This window comes from Oncorhynchus masou, chromosome 11 (genome assembly GCF_036934945.1).
Source record: "Oncorhynchus masou masou isolate Uvic2021 chromosome 11, UVic_Omas_1.1, whole genome shotgun sequence".
In the NCBI taxonomy this organism is placed as follows: domain Eukaryota; kingdom Metazoa; phylum Chordata; class Actinopteri; order Salmoniformes; family Salmonidae; genus Oncorhynchus; species Oncorhynchus masou.
The window spans coordinates 59,513,774-59,534,332 of record NC_088222.1 but is presented as its reverse complement, the minus strand read 5'-3'; the positions used below and the strand labels follow the sequence as shown (position 1 = coordinate 59,534,332).

Genomic DNA, 20,559 nt, shown 5'->3' with positions numbered 1-20,559 from the left:
CTGAAACTGGGGACCGCTTAGTTAAAGTGAACGTAAGTTATTTGCGTAGGGCTTGCTGCTTCTTTGATGAGGTGTAACAGCGGTTAGCATCCAATGTTGCATTACAGCCATTTACTACACTGGAGTAGAACTAACTCCCTTATACTTTGCTTGAATTTTTCTTTATTTTATATATACACTTTTTTAAACTACCCTCAAAAAAATAACACCACCCTACTCCACAATTTAAATATATTTAGTCCTACCTCAGGCCAACAACCTGAAAGGATGAGACACCACCACTTAATTAACACACCCTGTAAATCTTCTAATATCATGTCTCCCACACCCAACTACCTCTCTGCAGCTGCCACCACAACCTCAATTTTCTGTGACGTTCTATCCCTCCAGTACAGTTGATAACCATTGCTATAAATGCTAAAAATCCAATTTTACTCTAACATATCACTTTTTGGCCTATCCCTCTGTACTGGTACATATCTACCTCACACCCCTCCTCTCAGGATCCCTCCCCCTTGACCCATCTTCCTCTACTTTCTTCACTGTCTCAGCATATGACAACTTTTGCACTAGTCTAGCCATGAAAACATCAACCTGCCTCTCTCGCACGGGCCATTTCTGATCCCCAGCCCCATGAGTAGCCCTACAATTAACACATACCACTACTTTCACCAACGCTACAATTAATAAACCTTTATAATTTCAATACTAAGATTCTAAGTGCTTGTTTCTTGGGCTTCAGGAATGACTGAAAAAGTTCCTCAGGAAGAAAGTAACTGATTGAAAGTATATTGGTGAACAAATGCCATGGTCAAGGCTATGTCCACACCAGTGCAATGAGTGGAGCTTATTCCGGTGGTCTGATGTACGCTTTTGAACGAGAGCCTAATTCTTATATTTCCCATTTAGCAGACGCTTTTATCCAACGTGAATTACAGTCATGCATGCGTACATACTACATATCAAACTCACTACCCTGACATTACAAGCACCATGTTCTAACAACTGAGCTACAAACAGCAGACAACAACAAAAAGCGGTTTGCCGTTTCATTCCTACCACTGAACCAGTGTTTGAGTTCAAGTCCCTTATCTCTGGTATATCTTGGCATGTGTCAATCAAGACTAAGTTTAAATTGTGCGGAGTGGAATGGACATATAATGCACAATGTCTCAGGAAAGACTGTCTGGGTTGGCAATACTCACTATAGAAAACAGTCGGGCCCGCACCCTGGACCTACAGGCCGTGGTGACTTCAGGAGTCTCAAATTGGATTAAATTTGATTTCATTTATTTTTAATATTGCAGCCTATTTGTGTAGGCTGTTAGCCACATTATTCCAAATGTGAAACAGTGAGGGAGTATTCTACATACAGGCTTCAAGCATAAAGCCTCCGATAAAAACTTGCCTGGTCCAAACCGTATCAAAACATACTGCACATACAATGGGTAGAAATTTGCTACAAGTCACATACTGTAGTTTCATGGACTCACTCTGTGTGCAATAATAGTGTTTAACATGATTTTTGAATGACATCATCTCTGTACCCCACACATACAATTATCTGTAAGGTCCCACAGTCGAGCACTGAAATACACTTTACACCCAGTCACGACAAAGATACATGCGTCCTTCCTAACTCGGCCCAGAGAGAAAGAAAACTGCTCAGGGATTTCACTGTGAAGCCAATGGTGACTTTAAAACAGCTACAGAGTTTAATGGCTGTGATAGGAGAAAACTGAGGATGGATCAACAACATTGTAGTTACTCCACAATACTAACCTAATTAACAGAGTGAAAAGAAGGAAGCCTGTACAGAATAGAACTATTCCAAAACATGCATCCTGCACTAAAGTAATAATGCAAATGAGCCAAAGCAATTCACTTTTTGTTCTGAATATAAGTGTTATATTTGGTGTAAATCCAATACAACACATTACCGAGTACCACTCTCCATATTTTCAAGCATAGTGGTGGCTGCATTATGTTATGGGTATGCTTGTAATCGTTAAGGACGGGGGAGTTTTTCAGGATAAAAAAAGAAACGTAAATGGAGCTAAGCACAGACAAAATCCTACAGGAAAACCTGGTTCAGTCTGCTTCCCAACAGACACTGGGAGATTAATTCACATTTCAGCAGGACAATAATCTAATACACAAGGCCAAATCTACACTGGAGTTGCTTACCAAGAAGACAAATGTTCCTGAGTGGCCGAGTTATAGTTCTAGACTTAAATCTACTTGAAAATCTATGGCATGACCTGAAAATGGTTGTCTAGCAATGATCAACAACCAATTTGACAGAGCTAAAAGAATAATGGACAGATGTTGCACAATCCAGATTTTGAAAGCTATTAGATACTTAACCAGAAAGACTCACAGCTGTAATTGCTGCCAACTGTGCTTCAAAGTATTGACTCAAAGGTTAAACAACAAATGTGGAATAAGGATATTTTTCCCCATTCGGGAGCGAGTGCGATTATGAAGTGGCTAAGTTGAGCGTAAAATCAAATCAAAGTTTATTTGTCACGTGCGCCGAATACAACAGATGTAGACCTTACAGTGAAATGCTTACTTACAGGCTCTAACCAATGGTGCGGGAAAAAAATAAGTTGTGTGTGTGTGGGTAAGTAAAGAAATAAAACAACCGTAAAAAGATATTTGAAAAAAAGAGTAGCAAAGCGATATACAGACACCTGTTAGTCAGGCTTATTGAGGTAGCATGTACATGTAGGTATCGTTAAAGTGACTAATGCATATATGATGAACAGAGAGTAGCAGAAAAGTAAAAAGAGGGGTTGGCGGGTGGTGGGACACAATGCAGATAGCCCGGTTAGCCAATGTGCGGGAGCACTGGTTGGTTGGGCCAATTGAGGTAGTATGTACATGAATGTATAGTTAAAGTGACTATGCATATAAGATAAACAGAGAGTAACAGCAGCATAAAATATGGGTTGGGGGGGGCACACAACGCAAATAGTCCGGGTAACCATTTGGTTACCTGTTCAGGAGTCTTATGGCTTGGGGGTAAAAACTGTTGAGAAGCCTTTTTGTCCTAGACTTGGCACTCCGTTACCGCTTGCCATGCGGTAATAGAGAGAACAGTCTATGACTGAGGTGGCTGGGGTCTTTGACAATTTTTAGGGCCTTCCTCTGACACCGCCTGGTGTAGAGGTCCTGGATGGCAGGCATTTTTGCCCCAGTGATGGACTGGGCCGTACGCACTACCCTCTGAAGTGCCTTGCGGTTGGAGGCTGAGCAGTTGCCGTACCAGGCAGTAATGCAACCGGTCAGGATGCTCTCGATGTTGCAGCTGTAGAACCTTTTGAGGATCTCAGGACCCATGCCAAATCTTTTTAGTTTCCTGAGGGGGAATAGGCTTTGTCGTACCCTCTTTATGATTGGTCCAAACATACCAAGACAATCTAGTTTGTTATTGATGTGGATACCAAGGAAATTGAAGCTCTCAACCTGCTCCACTACAGCCCCGACGATGAGAATGGGGACATGCTCAGTGCTCCTTTTCCTGTAGTCCACTATCATCTACTTAGTCTTGGTTACGTTGAGGGATAGGTTGTTATTCTGGCACCACCTGGCCAGGTCTCTGACCTCCTCTCTATAAGCTGTCTCGTCGTTGATCAGGCCTACCACAGTTGTGTCGTCAGCAAACTTAATGATGGTGTTGGAGTCATGCCTGGCCATGCAGTCATGGGTGAACAGGGAGTACAGGAGGGGACTGAGCACGCACCCCTGGGGAGCTCCAGTGTTAACGATCAGCGTGGCAGATGTGTTGCTACCTACCCTCACCACCTGGGGGCGGCCTGTCAGGAAGTCCAGGATCCAGTTGCAGAGGGAGGTGTTTAGTCCCAGGATCCTTAGCTTGGTGATGAGCTTTGAGGGTACTATGGTGTTGAACGCTGAGCTGTAGTCAATGAACAGAATTCTCACATAGGTGTTCCACATCCGACGAGTGTCGGAGCCGTCGGATGTGATCATATGAAACAGTTCATATTTGCTAGATTGAGTAATTTGGCAACAATTGTGAATGACACAAACCATAAAAATGTCCAAGAAATCAAAGATATATGGGCTGCATGATGCAACTACAGGCTACTGATGAGAAAGTCGCAAAAAAAAGCTTGCGCTCTGGTCCTTGCCTTAGGCTGCACAGCTGTTCTCTCATCAAGTGATCATATTTCCACCAATCATACTTTTCTCAATTTAATCTTTAATGTGCAAAACTAGTTTTGATTTAAGAAGGGCCAGTTATCAAATGCGCAAGAACAGGGGCAGAGGAAAGAACAGATCATCCGTATGTACTCCAATAGTAAATGGAGGCCACTTTCCCATCAATATATTTTTTTTCCTCCAATGATGCTGGGTAGGCTACTTCAGTTTTCTAGCGGAGCATGTGCTTAATATGAGCAGCTAAGAAATAAATATAGTAGCAGCAGTGATCCTCTTTTTAGTGGCAATCACAAAAACTTTGCTTTCACACGGGGTTGCATATAGAAATGTCTGGGCTTATAAGAACACTTACTTCACTCCACGCATCAATCACTGTTTGAGGAGCATGCACTCGCAGTGTGACAGGTGATATTCCGCCCAAACTGTATGCCATGGGCTCTCCAACCCTGTTCCTGCAGCAACCCATTGCTTAATTTGGGAAGCCAAGTAAAATCTGTTGGGGAACATCGATACGAACATGTTTTCACAACAAAACATTTAATTCAACCGTTGACAGTCCCTCTCTCTGCATGGCCGAGAAAGGAATGAAGGAGAGAAGAGCTGTAGTGGTGAGATTCTTGTGACGACCCTCCCACTCTGTCTGCCGTATTCTGTTTTTGTTCTTGTTTCCTTATTAGGATGCCGGTGGGCGGAGTTGGGGAGGGTCGTCAGCTACATGGGATACACCTGGGCCAGGTGTGTCCCAGGATAAATAGACCTCTTCCACATTTATGGAGGAGACTCTCTCCATGCAGACACCTTTGTAGATTGTGTTGTGGTTCTTGGTGGCCTATTGTTTGTTGCATTGGCACCTTTCAACACCTTGCATTATCACATTCATGCATGCAAAACACTCACTTACACTACTGATTACACACACCATTGTATATTTTCCTTAGTTGCTTTGGTTAATAAATATATATTTTGTTACTCCCTATCTCCACGTTGTCTCCCTTTGTTACGGGCTTTGAGCCGGTTCGTGACATTCCGTATAGCTAAAAGGTCATGTGTAAGCCTAATAAATAATGAAAATATAAAGAATGCACTAGGTTTTTCAAAAATAAAATACATCACTATAATTGTAGGCTAACTCCGTAAGCCGCCCTGCACAATCAATGAACCAACAGCATCGCCTAAGCCTATACGTTCTCTTCTAGACTCGTGGACAAAGTTTGGCGTGTAGCACAAGGCAACCAGTCCATCCAGTATGCATAATAATATAGTCCACACTCAAAAGGAATTACTAGAATGTTTAATTTTGAAGTGTAGGCTAGACCAATTACATCTGAAATCAGTTTTGTTTTGTGTTTTTCTGCCATGCATAATGTGGTAGGCTATATATTGTATAACGGCACAATCATTTTAATTTGTTTTTTAAACCTTTTTAGCCTTGCATATGCGTAAGCTCGAATATGTGTATGTATGTTTTGAATTAATCATCACCTTAGAAAGTGCTGTCCATTGTGTTGGGCTTTGAAACGATGACCATGTTTTCCACTCAGTTTCAACCTGTTGTTGAAATTCTTTCTTCAAATTGATCAACACAAGAAAAAAAATGATGCTGCCCATTTAAGGTTACCTTGGTAACAGGGCCACTCAAGTCATGTGTGCCTGTGAGAATCTCACTAGTAGAATCCGACAATGTCTGTTTTTGCTAGCAGTGGAAGTAAACTCCAGCATTAAAAAGAAACCTTGTTTGTGAACAAAACAATTTCAATAGCCAAGAAAAACGGGGACCGTCTCACTGTAGTCGAATTGAGTAAATTAGACCAACTTTTATTCCTGTGCGCATTGCTTCTAAAAACAAACCTTTTAGCACTTCACACATGGTGCTCATTGCCCCCTAGACAGGCAGCATTGCTTTGCGAGGTGGGATAGCTATAACGTCAGGATTCAGATTTCATTGTGCATTACCAGATATAAAACAAAATGGCATTTATTTTGGTATAAATCACAACTGGCACTTGTGCCCATACTTGACTATTTTTATGAAATGCTCACACTGTAGAGCCTGGAGTATTACCACTTGCCAACGTGGCTAGTGAATTACACATTTAAGGCCCTGCTTCCAACGCATGTCCAGAACACAGAGGCGTTTACCGTGGCCGTTGTCATGTGGAACTTTACTGCAGCCATGACTAATGACTGCCGGTGTGGTGGAAATATATCCACTGCAACAACCCTACCCGTTTGAAATTTGGGACATCCCAAGGATCCCATTTAAACTTTTCCTTGGCAGACAATGAATGACATTATCAAGTCAGTCTGTATCATGGTGTCAATTTTTTCCCCAAGTTCTCAAATGTCACTTCCTCTTGTCATTTCCTGCCCAGGAGCAGATTGGCCCTCATGACTATGGGCACGTGACGCACGGTGAGGGACACCCTGGTGCCTCGGGTTAATGTGGCCCCTGGCAGGACCCCGGCAGTGAGCAGGTTTGCCACCCTTTCAGTGAGGGAGTCGTGGTGCGTCCCCTGGATGCCGTGGAGGAGGCGCTGGTACATGTCGTCCTGGAGGATGAGGAGGCTCCGCGGCCGCACCAGCAGAGACAGGAGGTAGCGGCTCTCCTCAGTCTGTGGCACCTCATCCAGCTGGGGATGAAGTGAGTGACAAGACGTTAGTAAACAAGTTCCACCAATTCGGTGCCTTTTCAGAAGTGTAACTTATTTTGAGAAGTGTAAATTATTATAATAAATCACCTCATAACATTGTCAAGAAGAGCACATGTTCAACTTCATAAAAACAAGTTCCCTTTTTAAGAGGTTAAATAAACTATAGTAAGTAACAGGGTTGACAATTTATTCTTTAAAAAATCATCCATTAATCCCTTTATGACATGGAGACTAGAATCTTGTTGTGTGCAACAGCGAGTGGAAATTGAATGCGCTCTTCACCCCCAAAAATGTCATTGTTAAAACATTTCTAGCCTGTCTATCCATGGATAGATAACAGGGTTGATGTGTTATGCTCGAACCGCTCAGTTTTCCAATACAAAACACAAGAAACTGTCCAAAAAGAGAACCAGCTCACCTGCTTTTACTCCATTTTTTATTTAGCCTTTATTTAACTAGGCAAGTCAGTTAAGAAAAAAATATTATTTTCAATGAAGGAACAGTGGGTTAACTGCCTTGGAAATAAGCAAACAGGAAACCACTCAACTAGAGGCGGCGCTCCTAGTGGCCGGAGACTAATGCATGGAAACTTAAATCAGTTCAACCTCATTTCTATCAACATGTTAAATGTGCAACCAGAGGAACAAAAAAATTCTAGTTCACCTGTACTCCACACACAGAGAAGCGTACAAAGCTCTCCCTCCATTTGGTAAATCCGACCACAAAAAGTGGTCAGATGAAGCAGATGCTAAACTACAAGACTGTTTTGCTTCCACAGACTGGAACATGTTCCGGGATTCTTCCGATGGCGAGTACACCACAAATGTCACTGGCTTTATCAATAAGTGCATCGATGAAGTCCTCCCCACAGTGACTGTACGTACATACCCTAACCAGAAGCCATGATTTATAGGCAAAATTAGCACTGAGCTAAAGGGTAGAGCTACTGCTTTCAAGGTGCGGTACTCTAACCCGGAAGCTTACAAGAAATCCTACCATGCCCTGTGACGAACCATCAAACAGGCAAAGCGTCAATACAGGGCTAAGATTAAATACTACACCGGCTCCGACGCTCGTCTTATGTGGCAGGGCTTGCAAACTATTACAGACTACAAAAGGGAAGCACAGTCACGAGCTGCCCAGTGACACGAGCTTATTCACTTCTATGTTTGCTTCGAGGCAAGCAACACTGAGGCATGCATGAAAGCATCAGCTGTTCCCGGGCGACTGTGTGATCACGCTCTCCGTAGCCGACTAGAATAAGACCTTTAAACAGGTCAACATACACATGGCTGCGGGGCCAGACGGATTACCAGTACGTGTGCTGACCAACTGGCAGGTGTCTTCACTGACATTTTCAACATGTCCCTAATTGAGTCTGTAATACCAACATGTTTCAAGCAGACCACCATAGTCCCTGTGCCCAAGAACACGAAGGCAACCTGCCTAAATGACTACAATCCCATAGCACCCACGTCCGTAGCCATGAAGTGCATTGAAAGGCTGGTAATGGCTCACAACACCATTATCCCAGAAACCTTAGACCCACTCCAATTTGCATACCGCACAAACAGATCCACAGATGATGCAATCTCTATTGTACTCCATACTGCCCTTTTCCACCTGGACAAAAGGAACACTTATGTGAGAATGCTATTCATTGACTACAACTCAGCGTTCAACACCATAGTACCCTCAAAGATCATCACTAAGCTAAGGATCCTGGGGCTAAACACCTCCCTCTGCAACTGGATCCTGGACTTCCTGACGGGTCACCCCCAGGTGTTGAGGGTAGGTAGCAGCACATAGGCCATGCTGGCCCTCAACACTGGAACCCCCAGGGGTGTGTGCTCAGTCCTCTCCTGTACTCCCTGTTCACCCACGACTGCATGGCCAGGCAAGACTCCAACACCAGCATTAAGTTTGCTGATGACACTACAGTGGTAGGCCTGATCACCGAATTCAAATTGCTACCCGGTGTATTTGTAATGTGTGTTCCCCCCAATCCCTCTTTTAAGCTGATGCGACTCTCTGCTTATCATATATGCATAGTCACTTTAACTATACATTCATGTACATACTACCTCAATTGGCCCGACCAACCAGTGCTCCCGCACATTAGATAACCGGGCGATCTGCATTGTGTCCCACCACCCAACAACCCCTCTTTTACGCTACTACTACTCTGTTCATCATATATAGCATTTTTGTAGGGTTTTAGATATAAAGGTCTGTTGTAGACACAGGCTGAGGAGATCTTACATGTTTTGTTCTATAAGATCATCTTCATCAGCTAACTTTGTGAATCGAATCATTTTTAGTAATAATATATATATCTTTAAATCACAAAAACGCTTCATAATTCATAAAAGGTCATGTTAACTGACTGCTATCATCTCAGATTTTTTTTTATAAGATCTCCTAAACCTGTGTTAATCTCAGACATTTGCTGCACTTATTCCAAATTCTTTCCCCATTCATTTTTTCCCATAAGGAACGAACCACAGGTAACGTTTAAATGTATTTTAGGACTACAAACTGGCAAGCTCTATTGGTGCACAATTTCTTCTTAAAATATATAAAGGACGCAACAGGCACTCTTGTCGTGGAATGACCCAGTAATACTGTTGTGTCATACTATAGGTCTGCATGTCATCTAGTGTCTGTATAAACAGTGCATAGTAAACATAGTAAACATAAACATAGTATTCAGACACATTGACTTTTTCTACATTAAAGCATTATTCTAAAATCAAATTTTTTCCCCTCAATCTACAAACAATACAACATGACAGAAATTATTTTTTTTGTAAATGTATTTAAAATGTAACTGAAATATGACATTTACGTAAGTATTCAGACCCTTGATTCAGTACCTTGTTGAAACTCCTTTGGCAGCGATTACAGCCTCAAGTCTTGGGTATAACACAACAAGCTTGGCAGACCTGTATTGGGAAGTGTCTCCCCTTCTCTTCAGATCCTCTCATGCTCTGTCAGGTTGGATGGGGAGCGGCGCTGCACAGCTATGTTCAGGTCTCTCAAGAGATGTTCGATCTGGTTCAAGTCCGGGCAACCCTCAATCCTGCCTAGTCTCCCAGTCCCTGCCACTGAAAAATATCCCCACAGCATGATGTTGGCACCACCATGCTTCACCGTAGGATTGGTGCCAGGTTTCCTCCAGACGTGAGACCAAAAAGTTCAATCTTGGTTTCATCCAGAGAAGCTGGTCTGACCAGAGAAGCTAACTCCATGCAGGCCGTCATGTGCCTTTTACTGAAGAGTGGCTTCCGTCTGGCCACTCTACCATAAAGGCCTGAGTGGTGGAATGCTGCAGAGATGGTTGTCCTTCTGAAAGGTTCTCCCATCTCCACAGAGGAACTCTAGAGCTCTGTCTGAGTGAACATTGGGTTCTTGGTCACCTCCCTTTTCCTCCGATTGCTCAGTTTGGCCAGGCGGCCAGCTCTAATAAGAGTCTTGGTGGTTCCAAACATCTTCCATTTGAGAATGATGGACTCCACTCTTGAATGATGCAGACATTTTTTTTGTACCCTTCCCCTGTCGTTGCACCAATGTGTACCTAACCATAAACATCAACGCCTTTCTTAAAATCAATTCACAAGTATATATTTTTAAACATGCATATTTAGTTAATATTACCTGCTAACATGAATTTATTTTAACAAGGGAAATTGTGTCACTTTTCTTGCGTTCTGTGCAAGCTGTCAGGCTATATGCAACAGTTTGGGCCGCCAGGCTCGTTGCAAACCAATTTGCCAGAATTTTACGTAATTATGACATAGCATCGAAGGTTATGCAATGTAACAGCAATATTTAGACTGATGGATGCAACCCGTCAATAAAGTACGGAACGGTTCCATATTTCACTGAAAGAATAAACGTCTTGTTTTCAAAATGATAGTTTCCAGATTTGACCATATTAATGAACCAAGGCTCGTATTTCTGTGAGTTATTATATTATAATTAAGTCTATGATTTAATAGTCTGACTGAGCGGTGGTAGGTAGCAGCAGCAGACTCCTAAGCATTGATTCAAACAGCACTTTCCTGCATTTGCCAGCAGCTCTTCGCTGTGCTTCAAGCATTGTGCTGTTTATGACTTCACGCCGATCAACTCCCGAGATTAGGCTGGCAATACTAAAGTACCTAATAGAACATCCAATAGTCTAATATGAAATGCAAATGGTAGAGAGAGAAATAGTCCTATAATAACTACAACCTAAAACTTCTTAGCTGGGGATATTGAAGACTCATGTTAAAAGGAACCACCAGCTTTCATGTTCTCATGTTCTGAACAAGGAACATAAGCATTAGTTTTTTTACATGGCACATATTGCACTTCTACTTTCTTCTCCAACACTTTGTTTTTGCATTATTTAAACCAAATTGAACAGGTTTCATTATTTATTTGAAACTAAATTGAATTTATTGATGTATTATATTAAGTTAAAATAAAAAGTGTTCATTGTTCATTCAGTATTGTTGTAATTGTCATTATTACACACATATATATTTTTTTAATTAAAATGTTTTTTTTTTAAATAAATTTAAAAAGCTGATTAATCAGTATCGGCTATTTTTTGGTACTCCGATAATTGGTATCGGCGTTGAAAAAGCATAATCGTTCGACCTCTAGACCTTATATAGACAGGTGTGTGCCTTTCCAAATCATGTCCAATGAATTTAATTTATCACAGGTGGACTCCAATCAAGTTGCAGAAACATCTCAAGGATGACCAATGGAAACAGGATGCACCTGAGCTGATTATTTGTATTTAATCCATTTTAGAATAAGGCTGTAACGTAACAAAATGTGGAAAAAGTCAAGGGGTCCAAATACTTTCCGAATGCACTGCATCTGTATATTGCGCGTGTGAAATAGATTAATTATTATTACATGTTAGCATCTATTCACATATTTATTAATGAGAGCAGACACAGTGCTGTGTTAGGAGCTTACCGCCTGGGCGCTGATGGGCCTGTAGAAGTCCAGCAATGTGTGGGAGCCCAGGCTAATGGTCGTCACTGTGGGATGGTACAGAGGCCCGTCCTCATGGGGCTGTGACAACACACACACACAACCAACCCCCCTGCAGTAAGCAGTAGCCAAATCACCACCTACCAGGTGCTGGTCATATACAGTACCAGTGAAAAGTTTGGAAACACCTACTCACTCAAAGGGTTTGATTTATTTTCACTATTTTCTACATTGTAAAATAATAGTGAAGACATCAAAACTATGAACTAACACATGGAATCATGTAGTAACCAAAAAAAGTGTTAAACAAAACTAAATGTATTTTATAGTTGAGATTTGTCAAAGTAGTCACCCTTTGCCTTGACAGCCTTGCACACTCTTGGCATTCTCTCAACCAGCTTCACGAGGTAGTCACCTGGAATGCATTTCAATTAACAGGTGTGCCTTGTTAAAAGTTCATTTGTGGAATTTCTTTCCTTCTTACTGCGTTTGAGCAAATCAGTTGTTAACCTCTTGAAGCTAGGGGGCACTATTTTTTGTTTGGAAAAATAATGTTCCCAAAGTAAAACGGCCTATTTCTCAGGACCAGAGGCTAGAATATGCATATAAATGACAGATTAGGATAGAAAACACTAAAGTTTCCAAAACTGTCAAAATATTGTCTGTGAGTATAACATAACTGATGTTGCAGGCGAAACCCTGAGAAAAATCAGAGGTATATTTAGAGGGCAGGATGGTCAGGATGATATCTATGATGGTGCTCGTGTTTATGGATTTCGAGTTGTACCTGGTAGGTTCCTTGATAATTTGTGTGAGATGCAGGGCATCTAGCTTAGACTGTAGGATGGCCAGGGTGTTAAGCATGTCCCAGTTTAGGTCACCGAAGAGTACAAGCTCTGAAGATAGATGCGGGGCAATCAATTCACATATGGTGTCCAAGGCACAGCTCGGGGCTGAAGGTGGTCTTTAACAAACGGCAACAGTGAGAGAGTTGTTTCTGGAAAGGTGGATTTTTAAAAGTAGAAACAAAAAATTGTTTGGGCACAGACATGGATAGTATGACAAAACTCTGCAGGCTCTCTCTGCAGTAGATTGCAACTCCGCCCCCTTTGGCAGTTCTATCTTCTCAGAAAATGTTGTACTTGGGGATGGAAATGTCAGAATTTTTGGTGGCCTTCCTAAACCAGGATTCAGACACGGCTAGGACAGGGTTGGCAGTGTGCTAGAGCAGGGAATAAAACAAACGTATCGAGGAGGCTTCTAATGTTAACATGCATGAAACCAAGGCTTTTATGGTTACAGAAGTCAACAAATGAGAGCACCTGGGGAATGGGAGTGGAGCTCGGCTCTGCAAGGCCTGGATTAACCTCTACATCACCAGAGGAACAGAGGAGGAGTAGGATAGGGGTACAGCTAAAGGCTATTAGAACTGGTCGTCTAGTACGTTCAGAACAGAGAGTAAAAGGAGCAGGTTTCTGGGAGCGGAAGAATTGATTCAAGGCATATTGTTAAGACAAGGGTATGGTGGCATGTGAATACAGTAGAGGTAAACCTAGGCATTGAGTGACGAGAGGGGTTTTGTCTCTAGAGACATCATTTAAACCAAATGAGGTCACCACGTGTGGGAGGTGGAACAAAAAGGCTAGCTAAAGCATATTGAGCAGGGCTGGAGGCTCTACAGTGAAATAAGACAATCACTAACCAAAACAGCAATGGACAAGGCATATTGACCCTTAGGGAGAGGCATGCGTAGCCGAGTGATCATAGGGTCCAGTGAATAGCTAGGCGAGCAGGAGACACAGCAATTCAGACAGCTAGCGGGCCGGGGCTAGCAGGTGGGGCTTCAGGGGACGTCGCGACTGAGGAGCCTGTTGAAACCCCCTCGGGCGGATTATGTCAGTAGGATCTTGGTGGATCGGCGGGGCTCCGTGTCGGCAGTAAAAGGGTTCCAGGCCAATTGGCAAAAAAGGTATTGTAGCCCAAGAAGTTGCTGATGGACCTCTTCCGCTAGCTGGGAGATGGGCCTAGCACGAGGCTAGCTAACTGGTGCTTGCTTTGGGACAGAGACGTTAGCCAGGAGTAGCCTCTCGGATAGCAGCTTGCTAGCTGCGATGAGCCAGGTGAAAAGGTTCAGAGCTTACGGTAGGAATCCGGAGATGTGGTAGAGAAAAAGCAGTCCGATATGCTCTGGGTTGAATAGCGCTTTGCAGACTGGCAGGAGTTGACCGGGCTGAGGTTAGCTGATAACCGCTAGCAGTGGCTAACTGACTACTAGCTAGTTAGCTTCTGTTGGGGGTTCCGGTTCTAAAGCATAGAACATTACAGATCCATACCACATTGGTATTGGGTGAGGAGAGTATGTTGAAATTGAGGTTAAAAATATAAAATATATTTATGGATTCTGATGAAAGACACATCTCAACATCAACTGTTCAGAGGAGACTGCGTGAATCAGGCCTTGATGGTTGAATTGCTGCTAAGAAACAACGACTAAAGGACACCAACAAGAAGAAGAGACTTGCTTGGGCCAAGAAAGACGAGCAATAGACATTAGAAGGTGGAAATCTGTCCTTTGATCTGTCTAAATTTGAGATTTTTGGTTCCAACCGCTGTGTCTTTGTGAGAGTAGGTGAACGGATGCTCTCCGCATGTGTGGTTCCCACCGTGACGCATGGGGGAGGTGGTGTGATGGTGCTTTTCTGGTGACATGGATTTATTTAGAATTCAAGGCACAGTTAACCAGCACAGCTACCACAGCATAATGCAGTGATACACCATCCCATCTGGTTTGTGCTTAGTGGGACTAACATTTGTTTTTCAACAGGACAATGACCTAAAACACACCACCAGACTGTGAAAGGGCAATTTGACCAAGGAGAGTGATGTAGTGCTGCATCATATGACCTGGCCTCCACAATCACCTGACATCAACCCAATTGAGATGGTTATGGTTTGGGATGAGTAGGACCGCTGAGTGAAGGAAAAGCAGGCAACAAGCGCTCAGCATATGTGAGAACTCCTTTAAGACTTTTGGAAAAGCATTGAATGTCAAGAGTGTTCAAAGCTGTCATCAAGGCAAAGGGTAGCTACTTTGAAGAATCTAAGATATATTTTGATTTGTTTAACACTTTTTTGGTCACTACATGATTCCATATGTGTTATTTCATAGTTTGAAGTCTTCACTATTATTCTACAATGTATAAAATAGTAAAAATAAAGTAGGTATCCAAACTTTTGACGGGTACTGTGCAAAATTAACAATGACACAAAAGCAGAGAAGTACCACACCCGATGGAATGTATTGAACGCTTATTTTCACACACACACACAAAAGTGCACAAGAATATTGGTGTTATCACACAGTGCTAATGACTGAAGCTGATGTGAGGACCATACCATTATTCCCTCGCCTGGCTTGTATTCATTCACCAGCACATGATTGGCAGTCTTCCCAGCAAATGCACCAAGAGCAGATATTCTCTCGCAGTACTTCAGGAGCCAATCAGGAAGCTTCTCTCCAAGCATCCCTTTCGGACGAGGCAGCCCACCTGTATTAAGTACATAGGCGTAAGAACAGCATTTCACCCAGCAGTCATATCATACCCAGTTCACCTCACATTCAGTTATAAATCACTGACATACCCCAGTTCTGGAGCCTTCTGTTGGATAACTGTGTCCATTTAGTTTTTGGTGCCTTATACACCTGGAACAGCATTAGAATAAAGGCATTTCATGATGTCATGTCTAGTTGATGTTATACCGAAACATGTGTAGTGCATCTGTCACCCCCTTCCCTTGTATTCCATTACCTGTTGTAATAGTTGAGACTCCTCATCCTCTGTTATGAAATCTGGAATGTAGTAAACCGTTGGTGGAGCCTAAAAATGCAAATATCCATACTCAGATTAATATCCATTGCACATTTAACCTTTTCATATGATGTATGCCTACCTAGAGCTAGACTAGTTAGTAGCAAAGATATGATAATGTTTCCCTTTCATCTGTGCTAGCATAAGATGCAAGCTAGTAAAATAATGGCCAAGTAGCTCAATCTATTAGCATCCTATCTAGCTAGATAGCATTTTTTACACTGAACAATTTTTAAAACACATGTTAAATGTTTCATGAGCTGAAATAAAAATCCCTGGAATTTTCAATACCCACAAAAGCATATTTCTCTCAAACTTTGTGCATACATTTGTTTACATCCCTATTAGTTAGCCTTTTTCCAATGCCAAGATAATCCGTCCACCTGAGAGGTGTGGCATATCAAGATGATTAAACAGCATGATTATTACACAGGTGCACCTTGTCCTGGGGACAATGAGAGGTCACTTTAAACTGTGCAGTTTCGTCACATGACACAATGCCACAGATGTCAAGTTGAGGGAGCATGCAATTTGCATGGTGATTGCAGGAATGTCCACCAGAGCTGGTGCCAGAGAGAACTGGATGTGAATTTCTCTATCATAAACTGCCTCCGTCATTTTATGGAATTCGGCAGTATGTCCACCTGGCCTCACAACCACAGACCGCGTGTAACCACGCCAGCCATATGAACAATAACTCGAAATATTTGAAATTGTGTTTATTTTTGTTCAGTATGTTTAAATTCAGAGAAGCTCAACCTCGACTTTCTCTCAAAACACAACCGTTGTCAGCCATTAGCTTTGCCCACAATCCCTACCCTCTGTTTTAACGTTTAGAAACGTCAATATTCACCGCTTGTGATATGGCTTTAGAAACTGATCTTTCATCAGCGACAAAGAATCATTCAAAATGAAAAATATATACTTTTGCACAGATCTATACAGCTCTATGGGTGCCTCAATCTGACGAAACTACATTTCGAGTTATGCTCACACACAGGTGTTCAGAGCATGCTAGATAATAGCTAATTAGCACAGGTGGTAGGTAGCTTCTTGTCTTCCGTAAACAAGCGCAGTAACATGGATATGGCGTGTGGGAACACTACATCAAGGTGTGTATCAACGTAAAACAATTGTATTGTTATTTCTCGGTGATACGAAAGATAAGGTTTCTGGAAGCGTAAGCACCTTATCGCAAGCGACGCGTCTTAATGTTCAGATTGAGCGTTGGTCTTATTAAACTCCCGGTAAAGAACACGCCTTCTCCCAACGACTTGTGTAACGTTAATGTGATGGAGTCATGCGCAAGGGCTAACCCACAACTAGCTTACAAACACTGACACCAGAAGTACACGAGAGGGGTGGTAAAAGCTTTTCTTACGTCTTTCACGACATATTGTTCCAAATCCTCAAAAATACTGCATGGGTGTTCCATATCTACTCGTGAAAGTTGACATGGAATGCCTGCTAAACGTAGTTGGAAGGCGCTAAATTAGCAGCTTGCTAGCTAGTAGCCAAACGTGCACCTATACCAGCCTTTGCCCTGAATATAAAAATACTTAACCGTAGCTACTATGAACACAAAACAAAGTCATGTGATATGACAAACACGATTCATCGATAGCTAATTGTTATCGAAGCACTTCTTCTCCTGATACGTTTATTCTTCTTCTAAACCTTGAACAGTTGACTAGAATCAATATGTAGTGCAATACTGCCACCTACTGCACTGGAGGATATCGCAAAGCAGAGGGCCCTTGGTTCAATCAGATATGTGATCATTGGTTCACTCAGAGATGCGGTCATTTCTGTCTAGCTCCCGCCTATCTTTTCTTTTGATTGGTGGATACTTAAACGATAAAGCCCGAGAAGCCAGTGTTTGGAGGTTATATTATGGAACGGGTGTTGTTAGGCCTAAAACGAAGTCGAGGGCCGGCAAACCGTGCCAGTATATCCTCCAAACACTGGCTTCGAGAGCATTATCACTTTTATTCAACGGATTACCAACGCATGATTGACATTTTTTTCACATTTTTGTTGTTGATTTTATTCATTCTATTTCATACTTCCACAAGATATAGTCCCGACACAAATCTAGAGTTGTTTCACGAGACGCTTGGTCGTTCCTTCTATCGGTTTGGTTGCCAAGTGACGCGTCCCTGTCAGTCTTTTTGTTCTGTATCAATGGACGAAACCCAGTTCTGTCATAGATTTAGCCGGTGGTAATTTGTGGAATAGACACTGTCTGAAACACGGTTTTAACCAATCAGCATTCAGGATTAGACCCACTCTTCGTACAACTCTCATTATAAACTGGGTGGTTCAAACCCTGAATTTTTGTTGCCTGACAGCCATGGTATATCAGATCGTATACCACAGGTACAACAAAACATTTATTTTTACTGCTCTAATTACGTTGGTAACCAGTTCATAGTTTATAATAGCAATAAAGCACAGGGGTTTGTTGTATATTGACAATATAGCACGGCAAAGGGCTGTGTCCAGGCACTCCGCATTGCCCTTAAGAACAGCCCATAGCCGTGGTATATTGGCCATATACCACACCTCCTCAGGCCTTATTGCTTAATTATTGTAACCCTTTTTTGAATATTGACGTCAACCGTTTGTATTCAATGGAGAGAGATGATATGCTAATAGCCTCAAATCCTGAATATGCAGAGCCATCTCGAGACAACTTCAATATGTGTTTTTATCTCAAAATTTCCGGGCTGTCATGTGTCCTACTTATCAGTACGAAAATTATATTTTATCAAAGAAACCTCACATTCGTTTTTTTTGTTGAACAAATTCGACACTCTCTCAATGACCTCCATACAAAAACTCCTTGCTTTTGGGTGAAACAATGCCACCTGCTGGAGGGAGAAATGTTTTCAGCCGTGTTGGGCCTCGCTCTGCTGGTACCCAAACTAGTGGTTCCGTGTAATACTGTAGTCTGCTTTAGGCTGTTACCTACCTAGAACGAGACTACAGTGTTTTTAAAAATATCATTATTGATTTGTCTGAAACTGACCAAACTAACATAATGTGCAACACACACACATCATATATTGAGAATCTTACATAACTTGTTCATATTAAACAATCCAAATGATTGAATAAATTCAAGACTAGTTTGGATGTATAAAGACATTTAGGGATCATAGTATGAAACTTTACGGTATCTATACAGTAGTTCATGTTTTAATAATTTTTATAAGACTTGGTATATTATTATATTATGAAGAACCATGTAAATGTATTACAAAGGCTCTGCAGAGATATCTACTCATTCAATCCCACTCCAGCGAGATTCACTCCATGAAATATAGGTTTCCATGGTTACATTAGGAGCTATGTTAAGGGGTGCCTCAATGCCTCTTGATTCTGCAGTAGTCTCCACCTTTATTTTTCATTCACCATGTTGCAAGACAGTGCCATTTTAGGAATAGGGCTTTGCTGCAGTTCTAGTGTTTGAAATCACACCAATCGGGGAACTAAGTATTTTTTGCAACAGCATTGACCTGAGTCACCTTGCTGTGGGTTTCAAACGTTGTGATTTATTGAATCAAAAAATATCAGCACAGCTCGCACTTACCTGGTCACCCTGATGGGGGTGCATTGCAGATCCGGAGTTGTTCAGGAGTTGCCAGGGCTACAGATTTAATCCTTGCAAGAGCATCCCCAGTGTGACATATTGTTCTCAGTACAACCTGTTACCTTGACAACAGTCCACCACTACCTTTTCCCACAAAGGGGATCAAATGCTTTCACAAAGCCGGATAAGACTGAGGTTTGCCGGGAATGTCTTGAAATATATGGTACCACCACACTTGCTTCCAGGGTTTTTTCTGGGTCAAAATGGGGCTTAGGCGGTGGGCGTGGCGGAGGCTTGCCCAGTGGTGTGTCGCTAACTGCAAATTGTAGAGGCAACCTTGTTGGCCACAGTGACAGGATTTAGCTGTTTTAAAGTGAATTTCCTGCTATTCTTAATATTTTGCCATGGCTTATGCTATCTGAGACTGAAATATTATAAGAAATCAATGGAGGCCCATGGCAAAAATACTCCTGAATGCATAATAGACTTTTTATTTAGGTGTTTTTTTGTTCTCTTTTCTGCATACTTTTTATATTTTCTTAAAGTTTATGTATGTATATATACACACACTGAGTGTACAACACATTAGGAACATCTTCCTAATATTGAGTTGCACCACCTTTTGCCCTCAGAACAGCCTCAATTCATCAGGGTTGACTCCAATGCTTCCTGCAGTTGTGTCAAGTTGGCTGGATGTCCTTTGGGTGGTGGACCATTCTTGAGACACACAGGAAACTGTTAAGCGAGAAAAACTCAGCAGCATTGCAGTTCTTGACACACTCAAAACAGTGAGCCTAGCACCTCATTCAAAGGCACTTACAGATTTTGTCTTGTCCAATTACCTTATAAATGGCACACATACTTCCCTTCTCCTTCCCTTCATCTACACTGATTGAAGTGGATTTAAGAAGTGCCATCAATAAGGGGTCATAGCTTTCACCTGGATTCACCTGGTTCAGGTCTGGAGATTGGGCTGGCCATGACAGGGTCTTGATCTGGTGGTCCTCCATACATACCTTGATTGACCTGGCCGTGTGGCATGGAACATTGCGCTGCTGGAAAAAACAATCCTCAGAGTTGGAGAACATTGTCAGAGCAGAAGGAAGCAAGTTTTCTTCCAGGACAACCTTGTTCATGGCTTGATTCGTGTGTCCTTCACAAGACAAATCTGCCCGATTCCAGGCTTACTGAAGCATCCCCAGATCATCACCGATCCTCCACCAAATTCCACAGTGGGTGCGAGACACTGTGGCTTGTTGGT

General features: G+C 42.2%; 1 protein-coding gene across 1 annotated transcript; it reads right to left on the bottom strand.

The window, feature by feature from the left end:
• Positions 1-5,977: 5,977 nt before the first annotated feature.
• On the bottom strand, positions 5,978-17,386 carry alkbh6 (alkB homolog 6). The gene is made up of 6 exons (XM_064978975.1): positions 17,085-17,386; positions 15,644-15,712; positions 15,477-15,537; positions 15,231-15,382; positions 11,817-11,915; positions 5,978-6,818 (listed from the first exon to the last, which is right to left on the bottom strand). The coding sequence occupies exons 1-6, from the start codon at positions 17,136-17,138 to the stop codon at positions 6,546-6,548; spliced, it is 708 nt and encodes a 235-aa protein (XP_064835047.1). The 5' UTR covers positions 17,139-17,386; the 3' UTR covers positions 5,978-6,545.
• Between the last annotated feature and the right edge of the window lie 3,173 nt (positions 17,387-20,559).

What these genes read in the sequence shown, in the direction of transcription:
- alkbh6 (XM_064978975.1), bottom strand. Translation starts at nt 17,138, where the DNA reads ATGGAACACCCATGCAGTATTTTTGAGGATTTGGAACAATATGTCGTG. An exon ending in AACAATATGTCGTGAAAGAC is followed by an intron (nt 15,713 to 17,084) that starts GTAAGAAAAGCT and finishes TTGCATTTTTAG; the next exon opens with GCTCCACCAACGGTTTACTA. An exon ending in GGCCCATCAGCGCCCAGGCG is followed by an intron (nt 6,819 to 11,816) that starts GTAAGCTCCTAA and finishes CTTCATCCCCAG; the next exon opens with CTGGATGAGGTGCCACAGAC.